This window comes from Garra rufa, chromosome 8 (genome assembly GCF_049309525.1).
Source record: "Garra rufa chromosome 8, GarRuf1.0, whole genome shotgun sequence".
In the NCBI taxonomy this organism is placed as follows: domain Eukaryota; kingdom Metazoa; phylum Chordata; class Actinopteri; order Cypriniformes; family Cyprinidae; genus Garra; species Garra rufa.
The window spans coordinates 6,923,668-6,946,529 of record NC_133368.1 but is presented as its reverse complement, the minus strand read 5'-3'; the positions used below and the strand labels follow the sequence as shown (position 1 = coordinate 6,946,529).

The 22,862-nt window shown below is 36.1% G+C and overlaps 1 protein-coding gene across 2 annotated transcripts in view; it reads left to right on the top strand.

The window, feature by feature from the left end:
- The first annotated feature begins 472 nt into the window (after positions 1 to 472).
- fn1a (fibronectin 1a) overlaps positions 473 to 22,862 on the top strand; it is a 39,433-nt gene continuing 17,043 nt past the window's right edge. The window contains exons 1-25 of one of the 2 annotated variants that reach the window (XM_073845248.1): positions 473 to 748; positions 939 to 1,064; positions 1,181 to 1,318; positions 1,419 to 1,550; positions 1,995 to 2,132; positions 2,413 to 2,571; positions 4,146 to 4,343; positions 4,433 to 4,615; positions 4,699 to 4,875; positions 7,085 to 7,240; positions 8,214 to 8,342; positions 8,540 to 8,683; positions 11,178 to 11,311; positions 11,432 to 11,600; positions 11,790 to 11,975; positions 12,106 to 12,234; positions 13,587 to 13,676; positions 13,782 to 13,982; positions 14,944 to 15,222; positions 16,775 to 17,038; positions 17,144 to 17,238; positions 17,410 to 17,578; positions 17,653 to 17,739; positions 19,385 to 19,576; positions 21,120 to 21,392. In XM_073845248.1, coding sequence (XP_073701349.1) covers positions 619 to 748; positions 939 to 1,064; positions 1,181 to 1,318; positions 1,419 to 1,550; positions 1,995 to 2,132; positions 2,413 to 2,571; positions 4,146 to 4,343; positions 4,433 to 4,615; positions 4,699 to 4,875; positions 7,085 to 7,240; positions 8,214 to 8,342; positions 8,540 to 8,683; positions 11,178 to 11,311; positions 11,432 to 11,600; positions 11,790 to 11,975; positions 12,106 to 12,234; positions 13,587 to 13,676; positions 13,782 to 13,982; positions 14,944 to 15,222; positions 16,775 to 17,038; positions 17,144 to 17,238; positions 17,410 to 17,578; positions 17,653 to 17,739; positions 19,385 to 19,576; positions 21,120 to 21,392 — 4,078 coding nt within the window. In that variant the 5' untranslated portion in view covers positions 473 to 618. Of the gene's footprint in view, positions 749 to 938; positions 1,065 to 1,180; positions 1,319 to 1,418; positions 1,551 to 1,994; positions 2,133 to 2,412; positions 2,572 to 4,145; positions 4,344 to 4,432; positions 4,616 to 4,698; positions 4,876 to 7,084; positions 7,241 to 8,213; positions 8,343 to 8,539; positions 8,684 to 11,177; positions 11,312 to 11,431; positions 11,601 to 11,789; positions 11,976 to 12,105; positions 12,235 to 13,586; positions 13,677 to 13,781; positions 13,983 to 14,943; positions 15,223 to 16,774; positions 17,039 to 17,143; positions 17,239 to 17,409; positions 17,579 to 17,652; positions 17,740 to 19,384; positions 19,577 to 21,119; positions 21,393 to 22,862 lie in introns of those variants that run through there. The other variant, XM_073845247.1, reaches the window with a different exon arrangement.

The following is a 22,862-nucleotide window of genomic DNA, read 5'->3' as shown; positions in this document are numbered from 1 at the left end:
TAATTACAATTTTATTGAGTCCTTCTCAAACTTTATTTCTTTCTAAGGGTGACAGTAAACTGAAAATGACTTTATTTTACCACAAGGGAAGTGTTATTAAAGTTAAGAGTTTGTCTAATTGGTTTCAGATGGATGCAGCGCCCTGAACCATCTGTGAACGGGACATGGGACATTCCTGCACTCCAACTGTAGCATGATCTCTTATTAGATTAGGACAGATTTTGGTCATTAATGAACACTGGGTTAGAGGCGCGTAAACAAAAGGTGACTGGAATCTGGTTGTTTGCAAGCGTTAGCTTTGAATTAAATATTGTACGCAAAAAGCGAGCTTCAGATTGGGTGTCCGCATGTGTGGCTCTCCTACGCGTGTGCAGGGGTAGTTCCTCCTCCAGGGCGGAATGTGGAGGTCAAATAAAAGCGCTCCGCACATCTGAGCTCTCCGCAGAGGTGCGCCGAAAGCAGGAGGGGCAGAACGCACAGAGGAAACTTGGAGACTTGAAGAGGCTGTGGTGATTTTGAATCCCTCAGCCAGTGAACTACCGCGTCTCCTCGAGCCTCTATTACAGGGAACGGAAGGTTTAACTATTGGTATACTTGTGTTTCATCTCACCTGTGAAAATGACCGGTGGCCCGTTGGGCACGGCGTTGGCAGTGGCTTTGCTCGCCTGCACTGTGCAGTGTATGCCGAAAGGACCGGGGAAGCATAAGAGACAAGCTCAGGAACACTCGGTGTCATCCGTATCCCAAGGTATGCATGTGTTTGTTTTTGTTTTGATTTATTGAAATGAGCAATTTAGTTGCGTATTGTTGAGTTTGGTTAATTAAATGCTGGTAAAATGTATATCAGAGATTCTTTTAGTCTTTGTGTGATCGTGGTTTGTTGTTGAGAAAGTTCAAATATTCTAGAGCTCAGAATAGTGCTATTGTGTGCTCTGCAGATGGCTGTGTTGAGAATGGCCAGTTTTATAGAGCTGGCGAGCAGTGGGAGCGCACTTATCTAAGCAGCACACTCGTCTGCACTTGTCATGGAGTTTCTGGTATAAAGTGTAAATCAAAACCTGATGGTGAGCCCCTTTGGTTAAATAACATTTTAATGCATATAAAAGTACTACAATGTTACAGTTTGGGCAAAGTGTTAACTCTGAATAGTATGAAGAACAAACTCCATGTCTGTTCCCAGCTGAGGAAACCTGCTATGATAAAGTGAACGCTCGCTCCTATCGGGTTGGAGAGACTTATGAGAGGCCCAAGGACGGGATGATCTGGGACTGCACTTGCATTGGCTCTGGCCGAGGGAAAATCAGCTGCACCATTGCGAGTGGGTAGACTGGAACTTTCCTACACTGTACTTAATGGCACTTTGGAAATTATGCTTTTTGGAGTTGTGCTGCTGTTTACCTACTTGGCCTCTGTTGTAGACCGATGTCATGAGGGAGGGAACTCCTACAAGATTGGAGACACATGGAAAAGACCCCATGACACTGGAGACTACATGCTGGAGTGCGTCTGCTTGGGAAATGGGAAAGGAGAGTGGACCTGCAAACCTGTTGGTGAGTTTGAGGATTTAAGAACTTGTTAAAGTGTTTTGAACTTTGAAACATTAGCAAAATTCATTTGTTGCATTTTAAATGAACTTTTACTTCTGTTAAAACTCCCCAGAACTGTTGATGACTCATCATGCACCACAGATATTTTTTGTCCAATCAAAAGCTTTCTTGAAAATGAATGTCCCTTCCCTTAATACTACCCATAATCAACTAGTTATGGTTCACTGTTATGATGCAACCTATCAGCTATTTTGTTTTAAAAGGGTTGGTCCCTCCAATATGTCCTACCCAAATTTCCTGTTTCAATACGCAATATGTTGGCACAAGCAAGAAACTGCAATCATCAAGTGATTCAGTGGGCTCTTTAAATTAATTATAGTGATTCTGGACATGATGTAAATTGAATTAGACTTATTATTAAAACAACTTTTTTTTTTTTCATGATAGCGGAACGCTGTTATGACAATGCAGCTGGCACATCCTACATGGTTGGTGAGACTTGGGAGAAACCCTACCAAGGCTGGATGATCGTGGACTGCACCTGTCTAGGAGAAGGAAGTGGACGTATTACATGCACATCCAGAAGTAAGAGCTCCACTCTTTTTAGAGACTAAAAACTCCCTCTCCTAAAAACTAAAAGACTCCCTTTCCCAATCTCCCCTCTGTCAAACTGGATTTCACTTTAATTATCCGCTATGCAGTTAAAACGTCTGGCTTCGGTGCAAGGACTTTTTAAAACAGGGTAGAAGAGGGAAAAAGTTTTACCTTACTGCGTTTTTCAAATATTGTTTATCTAGAAAGAACACAACCACAAAATCATTCTGATGTAAAACATCTGGTTTATATGTTTGTGTGTGCATCACAGATCGCTGTAACGACCAGGACACACGCACTTCTTACCGAATCGGAGACACATGGAGCAAGACGGATTCTCGCGGACACGTGTTACAGTGTTTGTGCACTGGAAATGGACGTGGAGAGTGGAAGTGTGAGAGACATGCGTCACTGCACACCACTAGCTTGGGTAAGGACCCTTACATTTTTGTTAATTAAAAAACTGAATACAATATAAATAGATTTAAAAAAAAAAAGAAAACTGGCAAACTTTTTTTTGCAAAAAAATTCTGTTAACAACTAAAATCAAACATGTGACCCTGGACCACAAAACTAGCACTGGTATATTTGTAGCAATAGCCAAAAATACATTTATAGCAAAAATCATTAGGATATTAAATAAAGATCATGTTCCATGAAGATATTTTGTAAATTTCCTACTGTAAATATATCAAAACTTAATTGTTTATTAGTAATACGCATTAAGAACTTTATTTGGACAACTTTAAAGGCGATTTTCTCAGTATTTAGATTTTTTTCCACCTTAAGATTTCTGTTTTTTTTTTTATATATATTTGTATCTAGGCCAAATATTGTTATTGTTATATTTGTTCTATCTTAACCATACAATAGAACCATCAATGGAAAGCTTATTTATTCAGATTTATTTTGATGTAAAAATCCTTATGACTGGTTTTGTGGTCCAGGGTCACATATGAGTAGCTTAGGTTGGAGTGTCTCGTAACTTGAAGACTGATAGGATGTCTGACCTATTAAAATTTGAGAACTGGATTTTGTTAAGGTAATTAAATTTGAAGGATTAATTAACTTCCAAAATAAACATTGACTGATAATTTACTCACCCCCATGTCATCCAAGATGTTCATGTCTTTCTTTCTTCAGTCAAAAGGACATGAAGGTTTTGAGGAAACATTCCAGGATTTTTCTCCATATAGTGGACTTCAATGGGAGCCAACGAATTGCAGTTACAGTGCAGCTTCAAAAGGCTCTACATGATCCCACTCGAGGAATAAGGGTCTTATCTACCGAAACAATGTCATTAAAAAAAAAAAAAATGTATATAATTTTTAACTACAAATGATCATCTTGCAGCTGCCCAACCTCATACATTATGTACTCACATTGGAAAAAATGAGTGTTAACAAAGCAAACTTGCAAACAAAGTCAAACAACCTTTACAATAAAAGGTTAAACAACAATGTCGGACGATTTTGAAGTTAGAGGAGAAAATGAGATGGAGTTGAATCGAAGACGAAGAGCTAACCGTGCATGACCTTTCCAAAGTGATTACATAATCTGTCAAGTCACAGACACCATTGCAGAGCCAGAGCAAGATGAGCATTTGTGGTTATAAAGTATATACATTTTTTATTTTTTTAGAAAGACCGATCGTTTTACTAGATAAGACTATTATTTCTCGTCTGGGATCATGTAGAGCCATTTGAAGCTGCATTGAAACTGCAATTTAGACCTTCAAAACATCAATCCCCATTGAAGTCCACAATATGGAGAAAAATCCTGGAATGTTTTCCTCAAAAACCTTAATTTCTTTTTGACGCAAGAAAGAAAGAAATGAACATCTTGGATGTCATGGAGGTGAGTAAATGATCAGGAAATTTTTATGCTGGAAGTCAACTAATCACTAATAATTTTAAGACTATTTGGGACACCTGAGGCCTAGTGAGCCCTGGCCACCTGGTTTGAGAGAAAACATGTATCTTCACGTGTTATTTTGTGCACTAGGTACTGGATCTCGTGTGGTGACCAACGTCCAGCCCGCAGTGTACCAACCACAGGGGGTTCCTGAACACCCCGTGGAGGGATCCTGTCTGACAGACGCAGGTGTTTCCTATGCCCTGGGCATGCGCTGGGTCAAGACCCAGGGCAGCAAACAGATGACGTGTACCTGCTTGGGCAACGGTGTCAGCTGTGAAGAGTCAGGTTAGTGTCTTTATCACGTTTATGCCATTGTCAATAAAATGATCAGTGTTCATTGTATCTCATAATTTTTTTGTCATATGTGCATACAGAGAGCCAGTCTCAGGTGTATGGTGGGAGCTCAGGTGGCCAGCCATGTGTGTTCCCTTTTGTGTTCATGGGAAAAACATTCTACTCCTGCACGTCTGAGGGACGCAGTGATGGGCAGCTCTGGTGTAGCACCTCATCCGACTTTGAGAAAGACTACAAGTACTCCTTCTGTACTAGGAAAAATGGTAGGTTATAAATCCATGCACAGCTTAAAAATCTTCAGATCAATCTGCAACTGTTTTTCACTGGTACATATTCTATTTTTTAGTTATGATCACAACCAGAGGTGGAAACTCCAATGGTGCACTCTGTCACTTCCCATTTCTTTACAACGGCCGTAACTACACTGACTGCACCGCTGACGGCAGGAGAGATGGCATGAAATGGTGCGGCACAACTTATAACTTTGACGGAGAGCAACGGTTTGGCTTCTGTCCCATGGCAGGTAAGTGCCAGTTTTACACTAGCAATAAATGCTGGAGCCAGAGAGAAAGCGAGAGTAACACGTTACGACTTGACAGGAGCTTGGAACACAGGAAGATGGAGAATTATAATGTTATGAAAGCACTTTAGCCCTCTAACTATCCTGGATCTTAATACTGTGCCTTGAGCACAGCATTTAATCTTAAACTTCTCTTAAACATCACATTCCAGGTCATATTCTTTTTCCTTACTTCGGGCATATTAGCAAAAAGACTGAATAGATCAAATAAGTGTCATTACATGCGTCTCACAGCTTTTTTTAATTACCTTGAGTTCTCTTAGGGAGGAGAAGATGAGGATGTTAACTATGTGAAACAAAAGATCACTCAGCACCTATTCAGCTGTATTTACATAAACACCTCATTCTGGCTGAGCTTTGATGGGTGTCTCTGTCACCAGGGTGCCAGTTAGAGTCAGGCAAACCCTGGGGAGTTTATTGATAGTGGTGAGATTCATAGATTGAAACCAGAGCTGCTCTTTGTGTTGCCCTGTTGTGTTTGTTTTGTAGGGGGATGAGATTCTTGTCTCAACAAAGGAAACATTATCATGCATCAACTGTGTTTTGTTTCAGTACAAGTAATATCTTGATTTGTATCTTGGTTTTACTTACTAACTACTAAAAGTGCAAAATGTGGGAAAGAACTTGTATTTTCTAAACTTCAGCTTTTGTACACAAGCATGCATTTCTCTGATAGCCGTGGCCCCTCTGCTGTGCGGGGCTGCAGACAGAGGGGAGGTTGGCTTTGGACCAGAGTCTGGTTGGCAATGGAGCATATACATCTGGCTGGTCTCCAGGGCAGCTGTGTAACCTCCTCCACTCTTAACCTCAGAGAGATTTCCTCACTCTCATCCCCTTTTATTAACCAGATACCCCAATCCCAGTTAAAACAATAAGGCTGATTATGAAGAGCTGCCTTGAGCTTTATGGATCTATGGGTCATTAGGATCGAGTTGTAGCTGTTTGACCCTAATTGACCTCCAAATTACTTAACTGATTAATTATACTGATCTCTTTAGGCCATTAAAAACATTGGCTTACTGGATAGGGTTTTTCTTCTTCAAACTGAATTTTAATGTTGTAGAACTACTTTTGGCTGAATTAAGATTGTTTCATAGTTTGATGAACTTTCACAACATATGAGTTGTCTTTTGATGCTGATTGTGTTTCAAAGGCTTAAAATCACTTGTTTTTAAACCACAATGCTTAAAAATGCATGAAAATTATACATTTTCGTGACCACGTAGCAAAGCAATGTCACGTGAGCGCGTAACCGCGATAGAGACGATAGTTCAAAATGAAGTTCTCAAGTGCTTCCAAAATAAATACGTGACCCTTGACCACAAAACCAGGCATAAGGGTCAATTTTATGAGATTGAGATTTATACTTAATCTGAAAGCTGAATAAATAAGATTTCCATTGCTGTATGAAAATTGATGTATGGTGATTGTTATGATATGAACAATATTTGGCTGATATACAACTATTTGAAAATCTGGAATCTGAGGGTGCAGAAAAATCTAAATCTTGAGAAAATCGCCTTTAAAGTTGTCCAGATTAAGTTCTTAGCCATGCATATTAAGTTTTGATATATTAATGGTAGAAAATTTACGAAATATTATCATGAAACATGATCTTTACTTAATATCCTAATGATTTTTGGCATAAAAGAAAATCTATAGTTTTGACCCATATAATGTATTGTTGGCTATTCTGCCCTACAAAGCAAAAAGGCAGTAACTACGCCGAGTGCAGAACTGAGAAAAATGACTTTAAAGTTATCCTATCATCCAGCCTGTTATCCAATGTTAAAACCGTCCCATGAGGATGCCGCGAAATCACACACATTTGAGATTAGATATTTTGTCACATAACAAAGGATGCCTTGAATGTCATGAAAATGATAATAACTCATTTTTGACCAAAAATGCAGTTACTGCCTTTTTGCTTTGTAGGGCAGAATTGCTACAGATATACTTGTGTGACTTATGATTGGTTGTGTGGTCCAGGGTCACATATGTACTTTTCTTATTAGCTGAACAGCCTTTACGTTTGGTTATGTTTTTTAGCAGGACTGTTGAAGAGAATTTATAGAAAGGGTTACAAGTGCATAATTAAACATATTTCTGCTGTTTACTGATGTAAGTGTTTATGTTGATTGGTTTCCATCAGCCCATGAGGAGGTGTGTACCACCAATGAGGGTGTGATGTATCGTGTGGGAGATCAATGGGACAGACGCCATGATGTTCTGGGTCACATGATGCGCTGTACATGTGTGGGCAATGGCCGTGGAGAATGGAGCTGCATCGCCTACTCGCAACTCAAAGGTAAAATTTTAATTTCTTTTTCCCATTTGTAATGGATAAAGTTATGCATAGGGATGTAACAATATCAAAATCTCACAATACGATAATATGATGATATGAAATCTGCGATATAATATTTATTGTGATATTTAAAAAAAAAAAAAAGACAAATGAAGAATTGGAAAAATTGTTTTTTTTACATTTTAAATTTAAAAGTTAAATTGTTCTATCTAATGCACTTCAGTCAGAAACAAGGTCAGTGAATTGACTCGTACCTGAACTTTAAAAGGGACTCAACCCTCTTTTTACATTTCATAAGTATATTATTTTTGCTATACACTACAGTAGGGAAATCACAATATTTGTATACATTTGAAAGAGATATTTTGAATGTGGACTGCAGTAACGTTACCCATTTAAACCACTAACTGTCAGCAAAGAACCTTTTAAGCTTTTATTTTGACAGATACAACTGTAGAGCTTTTATTTTGACAAACTCCAGTTTCAGTGAAAACAGGCTTACTACAAATATAGTGAAATGCTTTAATCATCTGCTGCATAAATAATGCATAGCTGGTGGTTATTGCGTTCCCATATGTGTGCTAAACTCACAGCACATGCACTAAATCAGTTCACTGCATTCACTGTGAACTGAGCCGTTCTGAGGCGTGGAAAACACCGGATCACAAACTGATCGCATGAACCAAGGGCGCACTTTGCTTTGAAACGCGCAGCTAAAACAGACTTAATAAAGGAATTAAGCCATATTGTGCTTTTTGGTTTTAGTTCATTGGACAGATAGTGTTCTAAAGCATAATGACCCAAAACACAACTTTAATGACCTTTTATGTTAGAATAAGAAGTTTAAATATCTTCTTAAAACTAAAAATTTTGCCCGGAAGACCTATCGTTTCATATCATTGTATGTGACAATGATAATATTGAAACGGCTTTACTAAATGTGTAAATGTAAATGTATATTTTCATCTTTCAGACCAGTGCATTGTGGATAATTTGACCTACGAAGTAAACCAGACTTTTACTAAACAGCATGACGAAGGTTACATGATGAACTGCACCTGTTTCGGTCAAGGCCGTGGACGCTGGAAGTGTGACGCTATCGGTGAGCTTCTAGGATTTCATCAATTATAAGAGAAATTCGACATTTGTCTTCATTTGCTTAAGTGAACATTTCTTGAAACAATTAGCGTGTCTTTTCTTTCAAATTGGAGCCTTAGGATCCAGTTTTAGCGTTGTTCCCTATAAATGAGCGAACTAATGATCGGATAATTACCGTGTTACTGCAATTTCCATTTCCAGATCAGTGCCAGGAGCCAGAGACTAGAGTGTTCTATCAGATTGGAGAGTCCTGGGACAAACTTATTCAGGGAATCCACTACAGATGTCACTGCTATGGAAATGGCATCGGAGAGTTGAGCTGCGAGCCTCAGCAGTCTTTCTCTGGTGAGTATACAGCATCTTTTATGGGGCACATGTTCCTTCTCTCACTCTCTCTCTCACACACACACACACACACACACACACGGGTCATGCTGTGTACTGCTATAAGTAGTCTTGTGGGCATGGGTGGGGAGAGGTTTGAAAGTCAAAGGCTTCCAGATGTTTACTGAGAGCAAGAGTGGTGTTTGCCATTTCTCCCAGGTGTTTTGTTGGAGTGGCGATTAGGCTTCGCTCTTCCTTGTGATCTTTTTTTTTACAACTTTCAACAAATGCTCATCCTCCAGGAGCGTTTGAAATCAAGGATGTTGGTTTTAAGATGCACTCATCCACACCTTGATTTGGGTGGGCCCGAGCCTTGTGTTTGCGTCTGTTCTTTTGAAGTTCTGCAGATGGAGAAACGCACACACCCAATCAACACAGCTGTCTCAATCACCCCCTACAGCCCTTTTGGCACTGTTTGTTTGTCTTTGAGTTTCTTTCGTCCTGTGCTAGGAATAAGTTTGAAATTCAACCAAACCTGTTACTTTTTCTGCTTGCACAGCATCTGTAAAGTCAATTGGTGATTATGTAGTTTCCACTGTTAAAGTCTCCAAACTTTTGTAGAGGAAAACCGAAAAGTAGGGCTGTACAGTATGATGGTGAAAATGTGTCAACTGGTGGAGATTCTACTATTTAAAAAAATTGGAGAAAAAATACTTAAAAATAATCTGAATCTTTTGATGTTGCGCCATGCTGAGCCTGGTGTTTGTATTGCATACATTTTTTAATGACTTCAAATATTGGCTCATATAAGTTCTCTTGTGAAAATTATTTGATCTTTGCAGGCTGCATTTATTTGATAGAAATACAGTAAAAACAGCAATATTTTACAATATTATTACAATTTAAATAACTGCTTTCTGAAGGATAATGTGACTGGAGTAATGATGCTGAAAATGTAGCTTTAAAATCACAAGAATAAATTACATTTTAAAATATATTCAAATAAAGAACAGTTTTTTAAAATAGTAAAAATATTTTAACAGTAAAAGAGACTTACTGTTCAAAAACGTTTGACTGATAGTGTAAATTTATTTCATACAGTTACTGTGACATGAAATGACAAAATAATTATTTTTGTCATATCACCCATCCCTAATAACAACTACAGTATGTTGTTGTTGTTTTTTAATCCAATCCTTTTAGCCCAAAAGAAATTTGTGAATTACTCGTATTTACGATCAACCACAAGATCCGACAAGGTCTGCATTAATACAGTTTTTCCATCTTGTAAGAGCTTTTTGGGGGTCAGAAGTAACCCCTTTACTCAGTGGAAGCAACCCCAAAGCAATATCCCTCAGAAATGACGGCCAGCTGCGAGAAAGCTGGGAACAGTGGGGGTGAAGCTGGTGCAGGCTGGCGGAACGTAATGCAGACTAAGTGAACTTTAAGTGCTGTGTACAGACTCCCCTCATGGCAGTAATTGGAAAAAATGAGAACCAGATTGAAATCAGAAGCAATTTGGGGATATTGCAAGACACTTGAAGAAAAATACAGTGTAGTGAAATTTGTTGGGTAAATAAAAGACAGTTACCACTTGAGAAAAGTTGCTGGGGGTTTTAGAACTCATGTGATTTTGTTAAAGCAGTTTGTCTGCTGGATTTAAAGTTTAAAAGCCTGAGTCGGTGGTGGTCCTCTCATCCTAATGTCTCAATGCTGAAACTGTGGTAAGAATCTCACAGACTAGTGCTACGTTTCCCATTTAAGCGTTTCCCAAAAGGAGCAGAACACACTAAAGCTGCAAACATTTTTTTTTCTCTTTCCTAGAACACCTCTGACAGAAAAACACAGTGAAAACACTATTCAAATACTAGTATTAGCATGATGAGCCAGATTCTGAAATATTATATTTTGCAAGTACATGTTCTCTTGGCTGTAAATATGATAATGTCTTTTACAGGAGACCTATTATGCCCCGTTTAACAGTATGTGAAATGACTGAAAATGCCTATTTTGAGTAAAAGCAGAAACATACAGTTTTGGTGCATGTCACCTTTAAATGCAAATGAGCTGCTGCTCTCCGCCCCTTTTTCAGAATAGGGCTGTGCCTTTACAGTTGATACTCTGTCAAAAAACATCTGTTTGGTTTTGATTATCATGTCTATCGTGCTGAACTCATGCGTTTTAGAGCCATATCAGTTTAACTAACTTACGCATTTTTCTAAACGCACACAATCCGAAGCACACGCACAGAAAGTGTCTGTCACATGGCTTGTGAGTACTAAACCAAGTTCTCTTTCATGTCTAATTGCGCTTAAACTGTCAAATACACACAAGTTTGTGTTAAAAACACACGAGTTACAAAAACAGTCGGTTATGTCTCTAAAGGTTGAGAAGATCAGTTACTAGGTTGTCCTTTTTCTGGGTTAGTAGATGCACTGGAGACCCAATTATAGCACTTAAAAACATGGAAAAAGTCAGATTTTCATGATGTGTCACCTTGAAATATCTCTTTCAGGTGGTCATCGTCCAGTCCAGGTGATTATATCAGAATCTGGCAACCAGCCCAGCAACCAGCCCAACTCCCACCCCATCCAATGGAACGTACCAGCTTCTGCACACATCACACAGTACATACTCAGGTGGAGACCGGTGAGTCTCTTTTGCGGCACTGTCTTTAAATCAAATTGAGTTCTGAATGTATTAGAGAGTTTATTTATCTAATAACAATTTAGGAGTCTGTTGAGCTGCAACCTACTTGTTTTTGAACAGAAAAACACCCATATCCAATGGATGGAGGTCAATATTCCAGGCCATCTGAACTCTTACACTATTGCTGGATTAAAGCCAGGAGTGACCTACGAGGGTCAACTCATCAGCATCCTGCATTTTGGACGTAGAGAAACCACCCGCTTCGATTTCTCCACCGTACATGGCTCATGTAGGTCATCCAACTTTGGCAATGGGTCTCATTTACGAAACATGCATGTGCATTTATTTGTGTTTAAAACCACAGTTTCCAAACATAATTAATGCTTGAATTCATCTGTGAGTTGAATGGGATTTATTGTATCCAAATGTCTGGAAGTAATGTTTGTTAATGTTCCCCTTTCCATTTCTCTTTCCCTAGTGGCGACCTCTGAAGGAGAGACCACCCCGCCTCCTCCGATGGTGGATACCTCTGAGTCTGTGACTGAGATCACTTCCAGCAGTTTCGTCATCTCTTGGGTGTCTGCGTCCGACACGGTGTCTGGATTCAGGGTGGAATATGAGCTGACTGAGGAGGGAGGGCAGACTGGACAGCCCACAATCTTGGGTCAGTATTTGCATCACAAGTTTGGCATTTTTATTTTAGTTAGCTGAGACTAGCAAACCTCATTTGTCCTGTTTAGAAGTTAAATGCGGCAATATTTGTAATTCCTGCTAACTTGATTATCCGTTTTCAGACCTTCCTCATACGGCTACGTCCGTGAACATCAGTGAACTTCTCCCAGGAAGGAAGTACACTGTAAATGTGTATGAAGTGACAGGAGAAGGAGAACCTAACCTGATTCTTACTACTTCTCAGACCACAGGTAAACCTTTCCTCTGTCTTTTTTGCTTTTGGTGGATGAGCCATATATGACTTCTAGGACGTACTGAATATTCAGTAGGAATTGGTGTCGAACGAGACATTTTTTAAGAAACAATTTGATGGGATTGTGAAACGTGTGCTATGATGGTTAATCCTTAAATATCCCATGAAATTCACTAATTTTCTTTAGATAAATCAAATACAAAGCTAATAATATGATGATAGACAAATATTTAAATGTTTAATGTTTCAGTCAAACTCATTTGTTGACATCTGATGTAAACGAAATGAAACCACATGTTTGTGCCCTATGAAATCCTTTTTATTTTTTCGTGATTTCCTATTTTTTTTCTGTTTTATTTTTTTCTAGACTCTGTTTTTAATGGTTACATTTGAAAAAAATCTATTAAAGAGCATGTCTACTTAATTGAAATCATGAAACTTACACAATTTAACAGCAACTTATTAAAACTTAAACAAAAATTAAAATTTTAAGGCCTATGAAATATAATTTTTTTTTTCCGAATTCAGTTTTATTTAACAAATTATGTGGTTTCCATTCATTTTCTGTATTTTCTTTTATTTTTTATACATTTTAATAATCAAATCTCTAATTAATTGATTTTATAAAATAATTATGATTTTTTTTTTCAAAATACTGTGTTGTGTAATTAAATTTTTTGGGGTGAATAAATAAGGTAAATATTTTTTTCTGGTAAATATTCCTTAAATATATTTCTGCCACAGTTTCTTCAAGTTAAACCAGACTTTTATTTTGACGGGTTGCTGTAAAGACCTTCAAGTTTCTGTTTGTATATGATATGATGATAGTTTTTGTCAAAAGAAACCATAAAATGCTCATTAAGTGACTATCAGAGCAGTTCTAGAGATGTTCATGTACTCATTTTGATGTGTCAGACGCTGAAAAACTCATCTCTTCATTCTGTGTCTGTCTGATTCATTCACATAGAGATACGCAGAACATGCAGGATTCATATTTAAAGTATTTTTGCAGCTTAATATTCACAGACACTAGTCCATATCACCTTTTGATTTAAGTGTACTAGCCTACTTTTTATTTATTCATCCAAAATTTTGGCAAATTTCGTGACGTTCCGTGTTATACAGTAAATTCCATTTTTATGCATTACGGAAATCATAAGGCTAAGTAAAAAAGTTTAAAAAAATATATATAATATAATATAATATAATATAATATAATATAATATAATATAATATTCACGGCTATAAAAAGTCAATTTCTTGTTGACTTTCAATTGCCACTAACAAATACTCTCACTTGCAGTATTTCATATGACGATAATGTGATGTTTTTGGCTTGTGTTTCCACAGCTCCTGATGCTCCTTCTGATCATGAAGTGGAGGATGTTGGGGAGAGCTCTATCATCATCAGCTGGTCTAAACCTGAGGCTCCCATCACGGGTAAACACAAGCTTTAATTCTTTAGTAAAACAAACCATTATGTGACCTATTCATAAATTGCACACAAAATACAGATGCTAACAAGTGTATATCTTGTTTATTTAGGTTACCGTGTGGTTTACACACCATCCGAAGAGGGTAGCTCTGGTAGCACTGAGCTGAACCTGCCAAACACAGCCACCTCGGTCACCCTGGGTGACCTTCGTCCTGGTCTGCTCTATAACATCAGCATCTACTCCGTGGAAGAGAATCTGGAGAGTGAACCTATTTTTGTTCAGGTCACCACTGCTGGAGAACCACTCATAGGTATGAAATCGCAATGAGAGTGAATCTCGATAGTCTGACAATACAAAAAACGAATGTTTCTAAAACAGGCTTCTGTTTTATTAAAAATAGCTGAGGGGTGAATTATGATCTAGATCTGTTCTTGACTGGTTTTATGAGATTCACCCTCATTTTAAAGAGGAGATGTGTTACTTGACCGCGGATGTGTGTCAGGATACATCTGAAGATAATAACTTCTGTTTAACAAATGGTCTGATCTCAGCAGTGCGGTTGAAACATAACATGATGTCATCAAGCCATAAATGTCTTTTATTGTTTTCTTTTGACTAGATTTAGGTGTTTTGTCTGGCAGCCCAAAGATAAGAGCACATTTGAGTTGAGTCAGCTAGTCGGCGTCCAAACGCCTGTGAATCCCTTATAGGGTAATATGTCGAAAGTGTGCAGATCTGGATTTTTATGGCGACTGTCTGGGAGAAAATTTCAGAGCTCTGACTGTTTGGCAAATCGGCAAACATTGCAACTTAGCAAAGCTGTCTGGGTCTCAATGAGGAGATGTTTGTCTGGTTATTACCCATGTTGACTTTTAAAGCATGCTCTGATTCTACTACGTAATCTTGGTGATGCAAATGCTACAAAAATGGTTCCACAAACATTTTGGCTTCACATGCAATCAGGATTTGATGGTGAAACATTATGGCTGCTTCTAAAACAAACAGTCTTGAAAGCCTATTATTCTTTGCCTGTCAGGCCGGCTGGTCTGTCGGTAGGGTGTCTAAATTCCTTTGCTCAGATGAGCAAGTTTTACAGAATGGTAAACACATTGGTTGCCATGTTTGAATGAAAGGCTACGATAAACTTAAGCCATTCAAAGGAAGGTCAGAATGAGGTTTTGTGACTCAAAAAATAGACAAAAATAGCAGGGTAGCATGAAACTTTATCTATGTAGTCTTAATAAAGAATAAATATTGTTTTCTACCCACAGAGGAAGTTCCCTCTCCAACCGATCTGCAGTTCTTTGAAGTGTCTGACTCTAAGATCACAATCACTTGGACCGGACCGTCCACAGAGGTGTCTGGGTACCGTGTGTCTGTGGGCGAGGTGGGTTCAGACGGGTTGGTTGAGAGAGAACTCCCATTCCCAGTGACTCAGAACGCCTACGCTGAGATCACACACCTCCAGCCTGGAACTCTTTACCGCTTCTTCATCTTTGCTCTCAAATCAGGGGAAGAGAGTGAGCCACTGGTTGGAGAACAAGCTACAAGTAAGAAAATTACCAAAGATCATTTCCATACTGCAAAAGTTCTCCAAATCAGTAAAAATTCCTAAACATCCTTAAAGAAAACAAATTTATTTGAGAAACACCATTGCATTACGAAATGATATACACTGCTGTTTAAAAGTTTGGGATCAGTAAGATTTTTTAAGGTGTTTCTTATGCTCATCAAGGCTGCATTTATTTGATCAAAACTACAGAAAAAACAGTAATATTGTGAAATATTATTTCAATGTGAAATAACTGTGTTCTATGTGAATATATTTTAAAATGTAATTTATTCCTGTGGTGCAAAGTTGAATTTTCAGCATAAAAAGCAGTAATTCAAAGGTTCCAAAAAAGGTTCCAAAAAATATTAAGCAGCACAACTGTTTCCAATGTTGATGATAAAAGCAATAAATCAGAATACTAGATTGGTTTCTAAGGGATCATGTGGCAGTGAGGACTGGAGTAATGGCTGATGAAAATTCAGCTTTTCATCACAGGAATAAATTCTATTTTACAATATATTAAAATAGAAAATTATTTAAACTGTAGTAATATTTCACAATATTCTGTTTTTTTTCCACATTTTTTCTGTATTTTTGATAAAGCAAATGCAGCCTTGATAAGCATAAGAGCATTCATCAAAAACATTTAAAATCTTACTGATCCCAAACTTTTGTAACATTTTAAAATTTATAAAATAATATATATAATAATTTCATAAAATATGTAGCAGGATCTTTACATATTTTTACTGTAATTCAAGACAAAAATACTGACAGGAAAATATTTGAATGGAGTGAAATGATACAGAAAAATAGAAATTGAACACCTATTGAACAGAAAGAATGTTTTAATAATTTACTTCATAAACAACCTTGCATAAGATATAAAAAATACTAAAATTGAGTTCAAGAATGATTTTCTTCATAATACAATATCATTTTATAAAAAAAATCTTAATTAATCTCATAAAAATATGTGAAGGATTTAGGATAAGACAAAAATACTGATAAGAATATATTGTGAAATGATCTAGAAAAAAATACCCCTACTGAACAGAAAGAATGTTTTAATAATTTGCTTCAATAATTTCATCTTCACACTGCATAAGATATTTAAAAAATACTTAAATTAATTTAGTTGAATTATTCTCTTTATAATATAATTTTATAAAAAAAAAACTAAATTTAGTTAAACAATTTAGGATAAGACAAAAATAACAAAAATATATTTATAGAACATTTGTAACCTTAATTAAAATCTTTTTATGATTAAAGGATTTTTACTGAATAAGACAAAATACTGACTGTTAAAGAAAGAAAAGTTTGAAAATCTGCTTGAGAAACAACATTGCATATTATATTTACAAAAAATGACTAAAATGAATTTAATAAAAACATTATTCTATATAATGTATTATATTATAAAAGCATTTTGATAATTGTACAATACTTAACATGGCTTAATACAAAACCTAACATACTTGTCTTATTGCTACTACTATTTTTGGAAGTATGATGCATATAAACCCTGCACATCTTTCTCTTCACAGAGCCTGACCCACCCAGTGATATTCAATTTACAAACGTTACTGAAGACAGTGCTGTAATCATCTGGTCAGCTCCCAGGGCTCAAATCACAGGTTACAGACTTTTCCTGTCTTTCGAGGGCTCAAACCCCAAACAGCTACGTATGCCTGCCCGCCTGACGCAGTACACACTCCTCAACTTGCAGCCCGATACCGAGTACACTGCCACTCTGCATGCAGAAAGAGGCAACGTGCTTAGTGAAGGATCCATCGCCTCATTCACCACAAGTGAGTTTCAGTTTGTAAAAAAAAATCCAAATACATTTGCTTCTTCTAAACAAATTGATAAAGCAAGAGTGCTAAAGCAATACTCCTGTATTTTCTGGCTTTCAGTTCAACCGATGGGAAATGCTCCTTACTTTAACACTGATGTCACAGACACCACCATCATTGTCTCCTGGACCCCCATGCCTAAAATTGCATACAAGGTAGTGTTGAAACATACCAGAGCACAGCTATAGGCAATCACTCTTTGGTTTAATAGCCAGTGTGAGACACATGTGCTCTTGAGAACCTGACTTTTGACATACTTCACTCTCACGCTCACACATGATCATTCAATACACAGTGTTTACTCTTTAATTCGGCTCTGTTCTCAGTTGACCGTGAGGCCCAGCCAAGGTGGAGAAGCTCCAAGGGACGTGATCTCAGAGTCTGGTAGTGTCGTCATCTCAGGTCTGACTCCTGGAGTTGAGTACACCTACAGCGTCCAGCCAGTCATCAACGGTCACGAACATGGCAACCCCATCACTCGACGTGTGGTCACCCGTAAGCAGTTTTCTGTTATTATATTGAGCTCTTTGGTGGAGTCGTGCAGCTGTCTTATGACTATCTGTCTACAGCTCTATCTCCACCCACGGATCTGAACCTGGAGTCCAACCCGAACACTGGAGAGCTGACGGTTCAGTGGAACGATGCTAAAATCCCAGGTTAGAACTTGGAAATATTCCTCGTAATAGAACAAATTCTATATGTTTTGTATGTGCTTTAAAAACAAATATACACTTTCGTTCAGATATACACTTACATGTATTTATTTAGCATTTATTTTTATCTAACATGAACATAAATTGATCACAAGTGATAGTAAAGACAATTATAATATTACTGTGTACTAAATATTATTATATTGTAAATAAATGCTGTTCTTTTGAACTTTCTGTTCATCAAAGAATCCTAAAAAAGTAAGTTTTCACAAAAATATCAAGCAGCACAACTGTTTTCATAACAATGAGTAATGTTTCTTGAGCACCAAATCAGGGAATTAGAATGACTTCTGCTTTGCCATCACAAAAATAAATTCAATTAAAATATATTACAAATTTAAAAACATTAAAAATAAGTGGTTATTTTAAATTGCAATAATATTTCTCAATATTGCTGTTTTTACTATATTTGATCAAAAAAACAGTAAAATCAATAGGAGAACAGTAACTGTAAGATATTTTTCAAAACATCAACTAAATTTACAGATCCCAAACTTTTGAATAGTAGTGTATATGTAATAGTGACATTGTCCTTAATAATTATAATTACAAATAATATATAATTCATTTCATAAAATATGTAAAAGGATTTTTCCATATTTTTTACTGTAAACCAAGATGAAAATACTGAAGAGCAAATATTGTAAATGGAGTGAATGATACAGAAAAAATACCCCTATTTATCCGAAAGAATGTTTTAATAATTTAAATAATAAATAACATTGCATGATATATTTAAAAAAAAATGACTAAAATGAATTTAGTTCAAGAATGTTTCTCTTAATAATATAATATAATTGTATAAAAGTTTGTATTAATTAAATTAATCTTATAAAAATATTTCAAAGATTTAAAATAAGACAAAAATACTGACTATTAAACAAAAAAATTGTGTCAAAAGAAACCACATATTTTTACATAAATTTTACATGAATTAAAAATATTTAATTCAAGAATTATTCAGTTCATAATATAATAAATGTAAACATAAATATGTAAATAGGTTAATATTTTTCAATATTACTTAGTTTTTAGTATATTTTCTACTCTATTTTGATCAAAAATACAGTAAAATCAGTAAAAGAACAGTAAGATACTTGTCTTTGGGTAGTTTGGGTAAGATCCCAAACTATTGAACAGTAGTGTATATATAATAAAGACATTGTCTTTAATATGTATAATAATTATATTTACAAATGTTATGTAGATTTAAATAAATACATTTGTCATGCAAAAATAATGAAAATTTCTATAGTAAATGTGTATTTTCTTTTACTCTGTAGCAAAACATTTCATCAACAAGAAACTGATTTGTGCGAGAATCACTCTCTTAAGTTGATTTTTATCAATAAAATCACTCAGACCAGTTCATAATGTTCCAAACACTTTATTCCTAATGTTCCAGTAATTACAAACAACTAGAACGGTCATTTGAAAAGTCATGGAAATTTTATTTGGTCTAAAAAAAAAAAATGCAGGAACACTGCGTAATGAAAGTGTTCTGTACTTTCTCAAATGAGCTCATGTGTTCACTATGCAAAGTTGCTGCTTGGTCTTCCCTTGGTAACACTGGGTTCTCTTCCCACAGACATCACGGGTTATAGAGTAACCTGTACTCCCACCAAAGGGCAGCAAGGGAACTCTATAGAGGAGTTTGTGAAGGCAGGACAGAACTCGTGCACGTTAGAGAACCTGAGTCCAGGAGTGGAGTACAATGTCAGCGTGTTTACTGTGAAGGATGACATGGAGAGCGTTCCTGTCTCCACCACCGTGACTCCGGGTAGGTATTAGAGCTTTTTTGAAACACAAATCACCCCTGACTTCAATCATTTTGTGCAGAATCTGGGAAAGCATGTGCATTGTAATCAGTGCAGTACTCGGTTTTAATGTCTATTGAGACATTAAAATACACAGAACAGAGAGATTACTGAATACACATTGCTTTCGCTGTAATTTAAATGTATTTAAAGCATATGTTTCTGTTGTCAGAATTAATCCTAATCAGTCGATTTTGGCAAACAGAACATATAATCTTATCATTTTTGGTCAGTTTTATGAAAAATTGACATTACAAGTTTTAAGTTATATACACTACCAGTCAAAAGTTTTTGAACAGTAAGATTTTTAATGTTTTTTTTTTAAAGAAGTCTCTTCTTCTCAACAAGCCTGCATTTAGTACAGCAAAAACAGAAATATTTTTACTATTTAAAATAACTGCTTTCTGATTGAAAATATTTTAAAATGTAATTTATTCCTGTGAATTTTCAGTATCATTACTCCAGTCTTCAGTGTCACATGATCTTTCAGAAATCGGTCAAATATGCCGATTTGCTGTTCAAGAAACATTTATTATTATTTTTATTATTAATATTGTCAATATTATAAACAGTTGAGTACATTTTTTTTTTTTTTATACACTGTGGCCTGGTTTCATAGACAGGACTTAGTCTAAGCCAGGTTTAGGCCATAGTTCAGTTAAGACATTTAATAAATTTCATAAACATGCCTTAGAAAAAACATTACTGGTGTGCATCTTGAGACAAAACAAAGACAACGATATATTTTAACATTAGTTAGTGAAAGTTTCTTTAAGCTGAAACAGCTCAGACTTACATATTAGTCTAGGACTAGGCTTAAGCTTTGTCTATGAAACCGGGGGTATACCATTTAAAAGAGTCTTTTTTGGGGGAAAGAATTTGTTGAAATTAGTACTTTTATTTAGCAAGTATGCTTAAATTGATCCAAAGTTACGTGATTAAAATCATCTATAATGTTACGAAAGATTTCTATTTAAAATAAATTCTGTTCTTCTGAACTTTCTATTCATCAAAGAAACTTAAACATTTTTTTTTTAATTCTGCTCAGCTGTTTTCAGCATAATAATGTTTTTGGAGCAGCAAATCAGAATATTAGAATGATTTCTGAAGGATCATGTGACTGGAGTAATAATGCTAAAAATTCAGCTTTGAAATCACAGAAATAAATTACATTTTAAAAGTATTGAAATAGAAAACAGTTATTTTAAATAGTAAAATATTTAAAGTTTTGATGCACATTGGATCAAATAACAGCAGGCTTGGTGAGCAGAAGCAGAAGAGACTTCTTTAAAAAAAAAAACACACATTAAAAATCTTTTGACTCGTATGCATGAATTTGTGATTTGTACTATTCTCATATCACAAATTCCTAATTCTGATCACCATGGTTCAGTATTCACAATATGAACCATGAAGGATCTTTTTTCCGTTCAGATGACTTACCTCCGTTTCTCTCTCTTTTATGTCTATGTCTGTTTCGTGCATCTGGTACCTTTTCTCCTCCAGATGTGCCCAAAATAACTGACCTTGGCTTCATCAACATCACTGACTCCACTATCGGCCTCAGCTGGAGTCCTCTTAACTCCACCGCCGTTACCGGCTACCGCATCACAGTGTTGGCTGCTGGGGACAGTGTCCCAATCTTTGTTGAACTGGTGGAGCCCACAACAGGCTTTTATACTGTGCATGGCCTGGAGCCCGGTATTGATTATGACATAATCATCACCACAGTCACAGAAAATGGAGAGAGCGAACCCATCACCATCACCCAGCAAACAGGTAAGAGTTTGTGTGTGTGTCTAACTATACTTGTAGAAACAAAATTGCTGAACAAAATGTCTCCAAGACATATGAGATAAGCAAACATGACAAAAATAAGGCTTTGTTGAAGACTTCAGCATCATTACTCTAGTCTTCAGTGTCACATGATCCTTCAGAAATTATTCTAATACACTATCCTGATTAATTATCAAAGTTGAAAACAGTTGTGCTGCTATATATTTGTGTGGTAATCAAGAAATCTTTTGTCACTTTTGTTGAATTTGAAGCATTCTTGCTGAATGAAAGGATTAATTTCTTAAATTTGTTTTCTTTTGAATTTGAAAAATTACTAAAAACTAAGCGTTCCTTTAAGTGGTGGTCACTGGTCAGCACTCAAATAATACTTTAAAGTACATTATCTTATTAAAATTTTACATTATGAGCACTCTTTATGTATTAGAAGTAAGGAAAAAACTGAATTTAATGACCTCTTGGCCCAGATGAATGTGCAGTAAATTTGTGCCTTCATTCTTGTTGAACATTCCTGCTCTTTGTTGCTACAATATTTCTTTAAGTACATATGGCAGCCATATCCCTGTTTGAAAGCCGACCGAGGAAAGCCTAGCAGCTGTGTCTTGTTTCAGCACTTTATCCTTCTTTCTTCATTTCTTTCTCTTCCCCCCTCCATTTTTCTTTCTATGTCTCCTTCCTTCTCACTTTCTTTTTGCCGAAGAAAACTGATGTGTTAACCCACATGGCATCAGTCTGTGTGAAGTCTGCTTTCACATAAACAGATTCTAGGTCAGACCTTCAAAGATGGTGCTTATTTTCTCACTCTTTCCTCCACCTTTTTTTTAAAGAAGTTGTAAATCTAGGGGTCCACCATGCTCGCATTTAAAATATTTTAGTTCTTTGAAGTTTAAGTTGAAGTACTAAAAGTACTAAAACTGAAAAAAAAAAATTTATAGCTTAATTATGAAAACTAGTAAAACCTAACGTCAAATGAAAACTGAAAACATAAAAACTAAAGCTAATTCAAAATAATATAGAATTTATAATACAATTTATTAAAATGGTATATAAATAATACTAAAATAATACTCTTTGAGAGCCCTCTATGTGACAGTGGTAAAACATCTGGAATCAAAAACATGGACAGAATCGCGGAATTTAGTCATAAAAATGAAATTTACTGTGTTATGTCACTGAATTTGCCAAACTTTGAATTAATAAATTGAAAGTAGGTCAGTGCACTGTGATATGGACTAGCGTCTGTGAATATTAAGCCGCAAAAATACTATTTAAATATGAATCCTGAATGTTCTGCTTGTCTTTGTGTAAATTTAATGGCGTAGACGCACATTTTTCATTTACTACATACATACTGATTCACGCATGACGCTCAGTGTTTTTAGCCTCTGCCTCCTCAAAATTACATGAACACATCAGCATGATTTCTAGAACTGCTGAGTCACTTCATATATATAT